This window comes from Arvicola amphibius, chromosome 6, assembly GCF_903992535.2.
Source record: "Arvicola amphibius chromosome 6, mArvAmp1.2, whole genome shotgun sequence".
Classification (NCBI taxonomy): domain Eukaryota; kingdom Metazoa; phylum Chordata; class Mammalia; order Rodentia; family Cricetidae; genus Arvicola; species Arvicola amphibius.
In genome coordinates, this window is record NC_052052.2 from 34407189 (window position 1) to 34421934 (window position 14746).

Sequence of the window (14746 nt, forward strand, 5' to 3'; positions counted from 1 at the left end):
AACCCCTCCTCAAGTTCAGAGTTTATGATAGAGAGTTGAACAGAGGCTGTGTTATTGCATACAGCTGAATGAGGGGGTGGGGTTATCACATACAATAAACAAGGAGACTAGGTTTATGGGATACAGATGGATTAAGGAGCTAGGTTTAGATAATCTCTGTAGGCGTGTTCTTTGTAGGGGAGCAGTCTTCAAGCCCTAAATATGGGAGGGAAGAGGGAGAAAGTTATGGTGGGCATTTCTGCACACACTACCAACATCCACACATGGACCAAGACCATGGAAGTCTTTGCTATTTTTCCATGAATCTGAGGGTACTGTCCTGGAAATGGCTGGCTCATTTCAGAACTTCACACACTCAGGCTTCCTCTGCTCCCCATAGCCAGACATTCCCCTTGTAAGAACAGCCACTGCTGTAATTTTGTCCACATGGCTCTTGCTGCGGATATTAGGTCACTTAACCTTCCTTACTTGCCTATGATTGGTCATCCTAGTCTGTCTCACACTGGACCAGTGAATTTCTTTTTACCATTTTATATCTAGGAAGACAATGCGGTTAATCTATTCAGCAATATCTTCTGACTGTGTATATTTAATGCAAAACAGAAAAGTTTTTGGCCCTATTTAATGCTGTATGGACCGAGGAGTAAAGAAAGACAGATGAAAGCAAGAGAGGAGAGATCTAGTCAAATCACAGGAGAGGGAAGAACAAACTATGCAGCTCCAGCTACTGCCAAATATAGTTTTTGAATTCCAGTTCAGTTTGTGCTATTTGCCAGTTAATGTAGGCTTGTTCTAATCAATTCTCTGACTCAGTTGGGGATGTTACGGCAAGTGTGTTAAACATACAGATATTCATTCTTTTTACAAAGGCTTGGAGATAAGCATTCTAAGAGTAGATCAGCTGTTCTAGGTTGTCCTAAAAGACCCAGCAACTTCTGTACTCCTGCTGGCTTTTTCATCCTTTCTTCCCTCTTCTTTTCCTTGTTTTCATTTTGCTTTCTAAAACAGAGTCTCATGTGTTGGGAACTGTGGACCCCCAGACCCTGAACTTCCTGTAAAACAACTTGTTTTCCTATGCTTACAGCTGCTCTGAGCAAACAGCTATTTTCCTGTGCTTGCAACTGCTCTGAGCACGAGACAGGGGAGTGGTTTCTGGTGGGCTTGCAGCTGAGAGTCAGGGCGTGGCCATTGGTCAAGGAGACCCTATATAAGCTGCCCTGGAACATAGTAAAATTGGCGTTCTTGATTCAAGGGGGCATTCTTGTTTCAAGGATGATTGTGACTGTCTGTATGTGTGTTTCATTCTCTAGCCCCTTGCCCTACAAGTGAACCATACTGCAGTGCAGATAGTATGCTACAGGCATAGTACCGCAGTACATATAGTATTGGTATGGAGGCTACACTCAGGTAGCCCATGCATTGAACTTGCTATGTAGCTGAAGATGAACTTGAATTTCTTCCTCCTTCCCCTCTTTTTCTTTCTCCTCCTCCTCTTCTTCCTCTTCATCCTCTCCTTCCTCCTACCCCTTCTTCTTTTGAGACAGGATCTCACTCACTATATAGTCCTGGCTGTCCTGGAGCACACTTTATAGACCAGGCTGCCTTGAACTCATAGAGAGCTGCCTCTGCCTCCTGACTGGTGGGATTAAAGGTCCTTTGCTTTTAATTTCTGCTTTATTTGGAATGTATGTAAATGAAGTAAGACTTTCAAAAGCATAATCCTGGGTGGAGAGCAGAAAATAAAAAGCATAATCCCTCAGTTTTGCTATTACTCCCCAATACAGAGATTAACAAACTTTTTCTGCAAAGAGCCATATAGTAAATGTTTGTTTGTTTATTTATTTATTTATTTATTTGTGTGTGTGTGTGTGTGTGTGTGTGTGCGCGCGCGCATGCGTGACTTCTGTGAGAGTATATCTATGTGTGGATATCAGAGAATTACTTTTGGGGATTTGTTCTCTCCTTCCTCTATGGGTCATGGGAATTTAACTCAGGTCCTCAAGTTTGGTTGGCAAATGCTTTTTACCTGATGAGTCATCTCACTAGTCCATAAAAAATGCCATTTGGTTAATATTTCTTGCTTTATAGAACAAGAGGAAATATTAAGGATTTTTCAGATATGTACCCAATAGAGAAAACAAATTTCCACAATTCTTTAAAATAAATTTCAAAATGTAATAAAATAATAAAATTTATAGCAGGTGGTGGTGGCAAATACCTTTAATCCCAGCATTTGGAAGGCAGAGATAGGTGGATTTTTGAGTTCAAAGCTAGCCTGGTCTACAAAATGAATTCCAGGACAGCCAGGGCCATACAGAGAAATGTTGTTATCTTAAAGAGAGGGAGGGGGGAGGGAGAGAGAGAAAGAGAGAGAGAGAGAGAGAAAGAGAGAGAGAGAGCTGGGTGGTGGCAGAAATAGGTGAGTCTCTGTGAGTTCAAGGCCAACCTTGTCTTCAGAGTGAGTTCCAGGACAGGCTCCAAAGCTACAGAGAAACCCTGTCTCAATGTCTCAAAAAACAAAACAAAATAACAACAACAAAAAAAAAACCCCAAAAAAATAAAAAGAAAAAGAAAGAAAGAAAAAAGAAAGCACAAAACTGCAAATGGGTTGGCAGTGAAATGGCTATGGGGAAACAACTCAGAAGCTTTTGTCTTCTAGGAATTTGTCATAAATTACATTTATTTTATTAATGTTAGGAACAAGTCCAAAGGAGTGTTTGAAAGAGAAATTGTAAAAACATGTGCTCAAATTAACATATTAAACACAGCCTTTTGACATACATTCTTTAAAAATGATTGCTGAGGGGCAGGAGCTATGATTCAGTGGTATAGCACATGCCTGCCATGTGTAAGGATCTGGGTTCAATTCTTAGTATAACAAACAAACGTCACCCCTCCAGTGCTTCTAAATCTCAAATCCAGAATATAGACCTTAGACATCAGGCCCTGGTTTGGCAGACTGTGTTGGTGCATGTGTCTAATCTCAGTACTTGGGAGCTGAGGCAGGAGGCGTTAGATTTACACAAGTCTGGGCTATGTAGAAAGTCTGTCTCACCTGGCAGTGGTGGTACACGCTTTTAATTCTAGGACTTGGGAGGCAGAGATAGGCAGATCTCTGTGAGTTCAAGGCCAGTCTGGTCTACAGAGCGAGTTCCCGGACACTCTCCAAAGCTACCAAGAAACCGTGTCTTGAAAAAACAAAACAAAAGGTAGACTCTCTTGTTACCATGTGGTTCTTGATATGGAGCAATGGGAAGTACACAGCACCATGCATGGAATATTCCTTTAAAGGAAAACACATCTGGTCTGGTACGGTGATACACACCTGTAATTATTAGTTGTTTTAGGGACGGGATTAGCCTTATGACGACTATTCATCATTGTGAACTTGATTATATCTGAAATTAACTAAAACCTAAAAATGGAGGGGTACATCTGTGAAGGATCTGTGCTTGATTTGATGTGGGAAGATATACCTTAATCCAGATCTTTTGAGGCGAGAAGACCCACCTCTAACGTGGGCTATGATTTCTGATGGAAGCCTATGCACGTGGAAGAAGGAACATTTGTTCTTTGTGCCTGTTTTCACCTAGCTAGTAGTCCATTTCTTCACTGGCATTAAAGCCTACTTCTTTGGGATTCCAGGATATACTGAAGACCAGCTGAGACATCCAGTCTCATGGCCTGAACAACTACCGGGTTCTTGGACTTTCTGTTCATAGTCAGTCATTGTTGGCTTAGCTGGACAACCACAGCCTGTAAGTCATTCTAATATATATATATATATATATATATATATATATATATATATATATATATATATATATGTCATTCTAGTGTGTGTGTACACACACACACACACACACACACACACACACACACATATGGAGAGTCATTCCATAAGTTCTGTTACTCCAGAGAACCCTTACTAATACTGGTTTCATGACATCAGTCTTCATATTTCCTTTCCTTAGTTTTATTGTAACATGGAAATAATATCTAAATGTTTGATGACATTTATATTTTTTTTCCCTGGGTCTGGATCTTCCTAAAGTAGTATTCAGCTAGCTTGGAAATCACACTTCTCACACTCACTTTCCCAAGTGCTGAGACGCCTGACTTAATATGTACATATTGAGGTAGTACAAACATTTGATCCATCTGGAAACAAATGTTATAATAGACTAATTTAATTATGGCTGGACTTGGATTTCAGGGACAGCCACAAATTCTTCCCTTCCCTGAATCTGGCCCTCTTTGACATGGAACTTTTGTCTCTTCCCACATTGACTGGCTTTGTGACTCATGACTTGCTTCGGCGATGACACAGTCAACAATGTGGAGCCAACAAAGACTTGAAAAGAACTTTCATCTTGTCATGCTTTCCTCTTGGGATTCCTACTACTGTTGCCATGTGAAGAAGTTCATGCATGCCTAATGGGATGTGCAGTGTCTATGTCCTGTTTGCTTCCATTGCTAGAGCCAAGTGCCCTGTGTGTGCAAGTCGCCTGATGATCAGCTGTCTACAGAGGATGCCCAAGCCCAGCAACGGCCAGCTGGACTGCTCTAGACCATAAGACCCACACAGTTGGCCCACACAGTTGCCAAGAACAAATATTTGTTGGGGGTTGGGTAAATGGCTCAGTGGGTAAGAGTACTTCCTGTGAAAATATGAGGACCTCAATTTGAGTCCCTAGCACCCATGCAAAAAGTCAAGAATGACTGGCATGTGCCTATAAACTCAGCATTTGGGACACAAAGATAGGCTGGTATCAGGAAAGTGCTGAACCGCAAGCTTCTGATTTACTAAGAGACCCTAACTCCTGGTAATAAGAGGGAAAGTGATAGAGGAAGATACCTGGTGCCCTCCTTCGGCCCCTGCATCAAATGTGCGCCCACACACTCATACGTGAACACCATACACACACCAAAAATAGAGTGTTTGCTGTTTTAAGACAATTATTTTAAACTGTGTGCAAGCGCTGGCATGCGCCTCTGTGTGTGTGTGTGTGTGTGTGTGTGTGTGTGTGTGTGTGTGTGTGTGTGCAGAAAGATCTGCCTGCTCAGGTCTGCCTCAAGTGCTGAGATTAAAGGCATGTGCCACTATGCCAGGTTACATTTTTAAAAATTCTTATATATGTGATCGCATCTGTGAGTGTGTGCACACATGCATGCGGGTACACAAGGAAGCCAGAATAGTGTAGGTAGACTTTCTTGTCGAACTTTTTTTGGACCATTCATCTGCAAATAATGACATGGAGACTTATTATTAATTATAAAAGCTTGACTTTAGCTTAGGCTTGTTCCACCTAGCTCTTACAACTTTAATTAACCCAGTTCTATTAATCTACGTTCTGCCACATGGCTCTCTTTACCTTCCTCCATTCTGTATGTCCATTCGACTCCCTCCATGTTTTGTTGGCTAATGCTACACGCCTAGTTTCATCCCCTCAGTGCTCTCTCTTCCCACAAGTCCTGCCTAACTTCTCCTGTCTAGCTATTGGCCATTATTTATTTATTTTTGTTTGTTTTCAAGACAGGGTTTCTCTGTAGCTTTGGATCCTGTCCTGGAACTAGCTCTTATAGACCAGGCTGGCCTCGAACTCACAGAGATCCGCCTGCCTCTGTCTCCCGAGTGCTGGGATTAAAGGTGTGTGCTGCCATCGCCTGGCGGCCATTAATCTTTTTAATGACACATCTTTACAGTGTGTACAAATACCCGCAACAGAACAGGGCACTGGATCCTCTGGAGCTGGTAGAACAGGAGGGTGTCAACCTCCTGACACTGGTGCTGGGAACCAAACTCGGGTCCTTTACAGGACACCAAGTGTCTTTACCCATGCCATCATCTCCCTCCACCTGTCCTAGTTTATTTTTTATTACTGTGACAAGACATAATCAAAAGCAACATGGGGAGGAAGGGGCAGGGGAAGTCCAGTTACAGTCCATCATGAAAGGGAGTCCGGGGGCTGGAGAGATGGCTCAGTGGTTAAGAGCATTGCCTGCTCTTCCAAAGGTCCTGAGTTCAATTCCCAGCAACCACATGGTGGCTCACAACCATCTGTAATGGGGTCTGGTGCCCTCTTCTGGCCTGCAGGCATACACACAGACAGGATATTGTATACATAATAAATAAATAAATAAATATTAAAAAAAAAAAAGAAAGAAAGGGAGTCCAGGCAGGGACTCAGGGCAGGAATAGAAGCAGAGACCACGGAGGAAAGCTGCTTACTTGCTGCTCATGGCTCGCTCAGCCTGCTTTCTTATACAACCTAGGACCATTTTCCAAGGGGTGGCACTGGGTTGTGCTGGACTGGATCATATCAATCATTACTCAAAAAAAATGCTGCACAGATTGGTTTGCAGGCCTGTCTGATAGGGGCAATTCTTCCATTAAGGGTCCCTCTTTCCAGATGACTCCAGCTTGCGTCAAATTGACAAAACAGAACAAATAAAACTGATTAGAACAATCTCCAGAAATAATATGTGGTTATCTGATACTTTCTGTGGGTTACAGGTCTAACCCTGGCTTTGCTGGGTTTTGTGTCTCAGAATCTTGCCAGACTCCCATTGAAGTAATAACAGGGTTTTTCTCACTTGGAGATACACTCTCAATATTGGTCAGAATTAACTTCTTCCTAGGTACAGGACTGAGCAAGCACTTCAAGGACTACTCTAGTATGTTTTGTTTTTGTTTTGACCATTGGGCTAGGGGCTGTTCTAATCTCTTGCAGGTTGCCATGCTATTTCCTGCTACATGGACCTCTCCATACCACATGTAAAAAATTGAATTTTGTAGCTAGGTGTGATGGCACAGGTCTGTAATGAAAGCCCTTGGGAGGAAGAGAAAGGAGGGTGGGTTACGTTCCCTGCCCTGCCATAAAGGGCATTTTCATCTTTAAGGTCATTGCAAGTTTGAGAGTGAGACTTTTACCAAGATGCCATCTTATGTGATGTAAGTTAATTATGAAAGTGATGGTATTCTCTTTAACTCGTTCATTAGAAACAAGCCAAAGGGTAAAGATTACACAAGGCTGTAAATCCTGGGAAAGGGGTGACTTTGAGAACCACCTTAGTGTCTCTATGCCACTTCACCTTTACCATTCCTAAGAGCGGAAGATGAACAGGTAGGATGAGATGCTGGTCCCAAAGCTGTGTCAGTGGGTGATCTTTGGAGAGATGAACTGGCCTAAGCCTAGAGGAGTTTTTTAGAAAGGGCCAACAAATCAAACAGAGCTTGGCAAGTTTGTCTTTTCTTTTTTTTCCCTACCACCAGACATTGGATTACATTGCTTTGCAGGATGCATAGTAATTCATTTTGTTTTTTGCATTTTGTTTTGAGACTGTTTTATGCTTCTCTTGAATTCTCTTGACACACTGTTTATATAGTTCTGGGATCAACCTCAGGACTTTGTGTATGCTGGACAAACATGCTACCAACGGAGCTACATTCCCAGCCCCCAAACAAAAACATTTTTAAAAAAAGATCCTAAGGATTAAACTTGAGACCTTGTGCATGATAGCCAAGCACTCTAGCATTGAGCTATAGCTCCAGACCCCAGGCAAAGGAATTTTAATCTTCTCTTGTATGGCCATTCCAGATTCAGCATGCCTTTCTGTTGGTAAACAAGAATGTGCAGGCCCTATCCCATAGCAGGGATAACTATAAATAGTGGTCACAGCCTGGGCTAATAGAAGGAAAGAAAGTATTATGAAGATTCTAATAAAGGCCTTTGGGAAGATGGTCCTAAGAGAAAAAGACTTTTTGTTTGTTTTTTTTGAAACAGGGTTTCTCTCTAGCTTTGGAACCTGTCCTGGAACTAGCTCTTGTAGACCAGGTTGGCCTCGAACTCACAGAGATCTGCCTGCCTCTGCCTCCCGAGTGCTGGGATTAAAGGTGTGTACCACCACTGCCAGGCAAGAATAAGACTTGATGCAGGGGAACTGCTTGGGAGACTTCTTCATTTCAATAAGTGAGGAAAGGTAAAACTAGACATGAGTTAGTGCCAATGGGATGGAAAGAGAAGGCTGATTGGAGAGGTAGTGAGGGTATAGAGCAACTGGACTTCTTCACTGTGAGGGAATGAGGAGAAAGAAGGAGCCAAGGATGGCTTTCTGTTTCTATTTGAGGTAAAGGATGGGAAGGAGCTGGGTGAGACAGGGAAAGCAGAAGCATGCTTCATGGGTCTTTCAACACATTGGTTATGTTTGTGGGTTCTGGTTTCTCACAGACCAAGGATTGAGTCCTCTTTGCACTATAACTTAACCTGTTCCCTCAACTGTAAATGGAAACTACTGACCTCTTCTTCCTGTGTATATGAATTGAATGTCGCGTCTGGAACCCAATAGGCGCCATTGTGCTATCCATTATTTCTACTCAGAAAGGATTCAGGGAGGAGGCCGATGACAAATGGAAGAAACAGGCAGGAAAGGCTTCTGGGAATGAACTCTGGTTAGGTCAAAGAGGAAAAACAGCGTTGTGGCAGACCAGCTGAAGCCAGAAGGAGGCCAGGCATGGCTGAGCTGTCTGCCACGTGTTGTTAGGCAGATGAGTCATTGGAAGGGGCAGGTCAGGCCGCCCAGGCCGCAGCGGGCTGGACCGTGGCAACAAGATGACTTCATTGTCAGTGGGAAGCCCGTATCTTCCGGAAGCCTTTTTAGTCCCCGCATCCCGAAGGAATACATCAATTCTTTTACAGGACTTTATACACTGTCTGGTCAAAGACAGTGTAAACAGGACAGAGGGACAAGAATTGGAATCTGTCTAATGTGCCTATTGATAAGCTGGAACCCTACACCTCAGACTCTTTATCTGTCTCACGAGGGTGAGCTAACTTGTCTCTGAGGAGTGAGGTGCGAACTAGGTGAGCATGTGCGGGTAAAGAGTGTGGTGGTCTCGCCCCTCCCGTCGGAAGTCATTTTCGGACCCTCAGCCCGCACAGCGCCGGGTTCGGCAAGCCCTTCACCAAAGGGATGAATGGAAGAACCAAAGAGCGACCCGCAGTCGCCGCGGACTCACCGGGAGCCCCGCCCCCTTCCGCCTCAGACCGCGCGGCGCGGCCGCGGGCGGGTCTTCGTGACCGTTCGCCAGCGCGTGCGCGGCAGGCCGCGCGCTGTGGGCGGCAGGCGGGCTGGTCGAGCGCGCGCGCGAGGGGCGGGCCGGGCGGCGGGCGGGCTGGCGGGCCGGCGGCTGGCTGCGGAGCCCGCGGCGGCGGCGAGTGGCCGGCCGAGCGTGTGCCGGGCTTGGAGGGCGCGCCGGTGGCTATGCTGCCTCCGTGAGGCGCGCCGGGGAGGTCTCGGCTCCTGAGTCCACGGGAAGCGCGGAGACGCCGCGGGGCCGGGGTGCGGGTGGCTTCAAGCGCCCGCCGGGCCATGGTGGCTGTAGACCGGACTTGCCGCGGCAGCGCTGCGGCCCGGGGTCGAGCCAGGCCGGCGCAGTCGCGGTGCTGACGCCCGCGGGGCCCAGACGCGGAGATGAAGCGGAGTCGCTGCCGCGAGCGGCCGCAGCCGCCGCCCGCCCGCCGGGAGGATGCGGCTCCGCGGGCGACCGAGTTGCCCCAGCCGCAGCCCTTGCCCCCGCGCCGGCGAGCGCCGCCCGGGAGGCAGCGACTGGAGGAGCGGAGCGGGCCCGCGGGGCCCGACGGCAGGGAGCAGGTCAGGCGGGCTGGGGTCGGCGGGCGAGGGTGGGCGCTGTGGGGGAGGGGACCTCGCGGAGGACCGGGCTGCGGCGGTGAGGGGTGGGGACTGAGTCGGTTGGGAGAGTGGGAGGTCTGAGTAGGCTGAGGAAAGGGGAGTGGAGAAATGAAGGTGGGGGCCCGGGGTTGCAGTGGACTTGGGGAAGGGCGGGTTGGAGGAATGAATAAAATGGTTCTTGGGGGCATTTGTAGTCCCGGGGTCTGGGTGGAGAGAAGGGGTGCTGGAATGTAGACAGGGTGAATGAGCAGCAGAGAGTAGACTTATTACATTATCTAGAGGAGTCAGTAGTTTGAGGGAGGGATGCCACTTTGATAGTGTTGACTTTCTTAGATTTTATCCCCACACTTAGAAAAACGGGGCATCCCTAAGCATTTGGATTTGGTGGTCATTATACTTTTATAGGCAAGTATCCAGAATCATTAACATTCTCCTAGTACCCATCTCCTTTACGACAAACCACCTTAAAAAAATACCTGCACGTGTGCAATCTCGAGGCCGGTGCTGTGGACAGAGAACCCGCAGATGAAGGCTCTGCCTTCTCGTTAATGGGAAAAGCGATAGAAATGTGAAAGACCTTGTGAGATTTCCGAGTGGACTGGATGTGTTTATATACTTTATTAGACAACAGTAGGTGTATTTATGAGTAGGGAATAAAGGTCATCAGAGTTTATCAGAAAGGATAAACTGCCACTCACAGCGGTAGAAGTTCAGTGAAAGGAGATTGGCGAGAAAGGGACATTGGAAGATCCGTAATCTTGTTAAATTTGTAAAAAAATGTTCCGTAGTAATGAACGCCAGGGACAGCATTGCTTTTGTATAGCTCTGCTTTTGACCCCAGTTACAGGTCTCCCGCCTCTTGCTCCTCATATAAGATAAGCCTCCTCAGGCATCATTATATTCTTTGAGTTATACTATGTTAGCCTACGGTTTTTAACTCCTCCTCCCCCGATTTTGTTTTTCCACGTTTTATTCTCGGAGCTTTGCCATGGCTTCTAGTACCTAGTCAAAACTTTTGGAATGTGTTTTCTCTACTGACTTAGTTTACCTGGTGCAGTTGACCTTATTGTATGCTTTAGTGAAGCGCTCAAGGCTGCTTGATCTCCCCTTTTTTTTCTAAATAAATTTTAATGATTTTTTAATTTTTATGTGCATTAGTATTTTGCCTTCACTTATCTCTGTGTTAGGGTGTTAGACTACCTGGAACTGGAGCTACAGACAGGTGTGAGCTGCTATGAGGATGCTGGGAATTAAACCCAGGTCTTTTGTAAAAGCAACCAGAGGCTGAACCATCTCTCCAGCTCCAATTCTCTCCTTTTAAAAAAGATTTTTTTTTTTAAGCCGGGTGGTGGTGGCGCTCACCTTTAGTCCCAGTACTTGGGAGGCAGAGGCAGGTGGATCTCTGAGTTCCAGAACAGCCAGGGATACAACGGAGAAACCCTGTCTTGGAAAAACAAAAACAAAAACAAAAACTTTTTTTTGCTTTTTAAAAATTATTTATCTTTAAAGATTTATTTATTTTATGTGTATGAGTGCTTAATCTGCATGTATGCCTTTATGCCAGAAGAGGGCATCAGATCCCACTAGAGATGGTTGTGTGCCACCATGTGGTTTCTGGAAATTTAACCCAGGACCAGTGAAAGAGCAGCCAGTGCTCTTAACTGCTGATCCATCTTGCCAGCCACCCTTTGTTTTTATTTATTTTATGTATATGAGTGTCTGCTTGCATGTATGTTAGTATATCACATAGTTTGGAAACTAGAAGAGGGTGTCATATCTCTTGGAACTAGAGTTACAGACTGTTGTGAGCTGCTAGTGTCTGCAGGGATTCGAACCCAAGTCTTTTGCAAAAGCAGAACAACTCTTAATTGCTGAGCCATCTCTCCAGCCTCTCCCGTGTTTTTAAAGATAATTTCAGCCTGGCAGTGGTGGTGGCGCACACCTTTAATCCTAGCATTTGGGAGGTAGAGGTAGGCGGATCTCTGTGAGTTCGAGGCCAGCCTGGTCTACAAGAACTAGTTCCAGGACAGCTAGGGCTGTTACACAGAGAAACACTGTCTCGAAAAACTTAAAGATATTTTCTATATTTATTCATAGCATTCACAAAGAAAGAAGTGTTTATCCTTCCCTCTGAGGCTAAATCCTTGATACACCCTTTTGTCTGTTAAAGATCTTAGTTATGTTGTTCTGTCTTATAGCTCAAATAAAATAAAAACCACAATTTTTTTGAAATGTGTTATTTCCTTTCTCCTAATATACATTATCTTGTTGCCTTACCAACAACCTTCTTGAGTTTGTATTCTGTCTCAATTTCTTTACTTTGTATATATAATCTTGATATTATGGTTTGTATACTTAGGCTTTCCCCAAACTGCCTTCAAGGTCATGATTTGACTTTTGAAATTGAGATTTGACTTAGTTTTGTAGAATGAAGCGGCGGGCTGTGTCCTGCCACCCGGCTAGCTTTACCCAAAATAATTACACAGAAACTGTATTCATTTAAATACTGCCTGGCCCCTGGCCCGTTATCTGTAGCTTCTTATTGGTTGATTCTCATATCTTGCTTTAACCCATATTTAGTAATTTATATAGCACCACGAGGGGTGGCTTACCAGGAGATATCTTAACTTGCATCCATCTCAGAGAGGAGAAGCATGGCGACTGCATGTGGCGACTGCCTGAATTGTCTCCCCCACTGTGCTTCCTTTTTCCCACAGTTCTGTTCTGTCTACTCTGCCTACCTAATTTTCTGTCTCTTAAAGGGCCAAGGCAGTATCTTTATTAATAATGAAAGTAACACATAGACACTCCTCCATCATAGTTTAGTGCACAGATCTATGGTTCATTCAACCTATGAGTTATTTATTTATTTGTTTTCAAGACAGGGTTTCTCTGTAACTTTGGGGCCTGTCCTGGAACTCACTCTGTAGACCACAGCCCATGAATATTTATAGACTAAAGTACCCAGTGTGTACACTATTCACGTCAAGGTGGAGATGTTCCACTTCCCAAAATGTTCCCTAACTCCTCTACTTACTTCCCTTCTCCAAAGTTAACCAGACTTCCTACCCCTAGAACCATAGATTGCTTTTTAGCTAATACCTATGTAAATAAAAATCATGGGTCAGGTAGCAGTGGCGCACACCTTTGATCCCAGTACTTGGGAGACAGAAATGGGTGAATCTCTGAGTTGGAGGCCAGCCTGGTCTACAGCGTGAGTTCTAGGACAGGCTCCAAAGTTACAGAGAAACCCTGTCTTGAACCCCACCTCCCCTTCATGAAGTTTGTAGTCTTTGTTACTAAATTATTTTATTCAAATGATTCTTTCCTTCCTTCCTTCCTTCCTTCCTTCCTTCCTTCCTTCCTTCCTTCCTTCCTTCCTTTCTGTGATTATTTTTTGAGACAGGGTTTCTCTGTAGCTTTGGATTCTGTGCTGGACCTTGCTCTGTAGACCAGGCTGGTCTTGAACTCACAGAGATCCACCTATCTTTGCCTCCTGAGTGCTGGGATTAAAGGTGTGTGCCACCACTGCCCAGCAGTCAAATGATTTCTGAGCATCTCTTCTGTGTTAGTTCCTTATAGAAATACTTTGCTTTTTTTATTGTATAATTTTCCATAGTGTAGCCATACTAGAACCTATTTTGCAACTTAAAATAGGGTGGGTGTAGATACTTGTGAAAAGTCTCATTGTGATAGGAGTTCCAAAAAGAATTCTGTGAATGGCTCAGAGAATTTTTTTATATAATTAAATCTTACATTTTTTCTTTAATCTTCATTTTCTCAAGCTATGTTAACTATTTGCTACTGTTGACCATGTGTTCTATTCTTGCTGCTACCGCTTCCCCCCAATACTCATCCCATTGCTGTTTCTCTGACAACTTTCCTGTTTTTGTTTTTCTGTTCTTAAAACATTCCCTGATTCTTGCTTGTTTCTTTATTTTACTCCATCCTGTAGCAAGCTCATACATAGGAAGTGCAAAGATCTGTAGTCTTATTTATACATGCTTGGAGATGACTTCTAGTTGTTCTTGTAATAAAATAAAAACTCAGGAGTCAGCTATCAGGGTGAAAACTGAGAGATCAGAGCAGCAGTGTGAGCAGCCAGCCACTCGAGTTCTTACTTCTACCAATGCTGAGACCCAAGGGGTGATGCTGTTCTTTCCTAGACTACCTCCTCAGACTGTTACCTCAGATGACACTGAGCTTCTGTCTCCTCCCTCCTTCTGTTCCTCTCTCAGCCCAGCCATATCACTTCCCCTCTCCACCTCCCTGGTGCTGGGAATAAAGGTGGATCAGCCGCGTAGTGTAGCTCAGGGTAGCCTTGAAATCACAGAGACCTGCCTACCTCTGCTCCCTAGTGCTAGGATTAAAGGTGCGCACTACCACTGCCCGGCTGAAATTATCTTTAAAAACAGGGGAGAGGCTGGAGAGATGGCTCTGCCTCTGTCTCTGGAGTCCTGGGATTAAAGTGTGTGCCACCACTGCCTGGGCTCTAGCGACTTAGCTCTGCAGGCTGATCTTCAGGCAAGTGTTATTAAAACACACACACACACACACACACACACACACACACACAAAAATCACTACACATAATTGTGTTATAGAACCTCCTGGTGGAGTCAGTCAAGTCCTTAGGCCTGCCTTTCTTTTTAGATTTGTATTGCCAACTTTGTGCTTAATGTTTCACCCAAAACTCAATGTGTGTGTGTGTGTGTGTGTTTTAAGACAGGGCTTCTCTGTGTGGCCCTGGATGACCTGGAACTTGCTTTCTATTTCTAGACCAGGCTGGCCTCTAACTCACAGAGATCCACCTGCTTCTGTCTCTGGTATGTTGGGATTAAATGCACCTTTTTCTTTTTTAAAGATTTTATTTCATTTTTTAAAATTGTGTGTACGTGTATGTTGCATGTATGTTTGAGTATGGGAGTTCAGTGCCCATCAAGATCAGAAAGGGTGTTGGATTCCCCAGAACTAGAGTTAGAGGTAATTGTGAAGCACATGTAATTAGTCACCAGGAAGAGCAGCAAGCACTTCTAACAGTTGAGCCATTTTT

The 14746-nt window shown here is 44.7% G+C and overlaps 1 protein-coding gene across 3 annotated transcripts in view; it reads left to right on the plus strand.

Annotated features, from left to right (window-relative positions):
• Positions 1–9429: 9429 nt before the first annotated feature.
• Mast2 (microtubule associated serine/threonine kinase 2) overlaps positions 9430–14746 on the plus strand; it is a 117839-nt gene continuing 112522 nt past the window's right edge. The window contains exon 1 of one of the 3 annotated variants that reach the window (XM_038332467.1): positions 9430–9654. In XM_038332467.1, the coding sequence (XP_038188395.1) occupies positions 9475–9654 (180 nt within the window). In that variant the 5' untranslated portion in view covers positions 9430–9474. The remainder of the gene's footprint in view (positions 9655–14746) is intronic. The other 2 variants (XM_038332469.1, XM_038332466.1) reach the window with 2 other exon arrangements.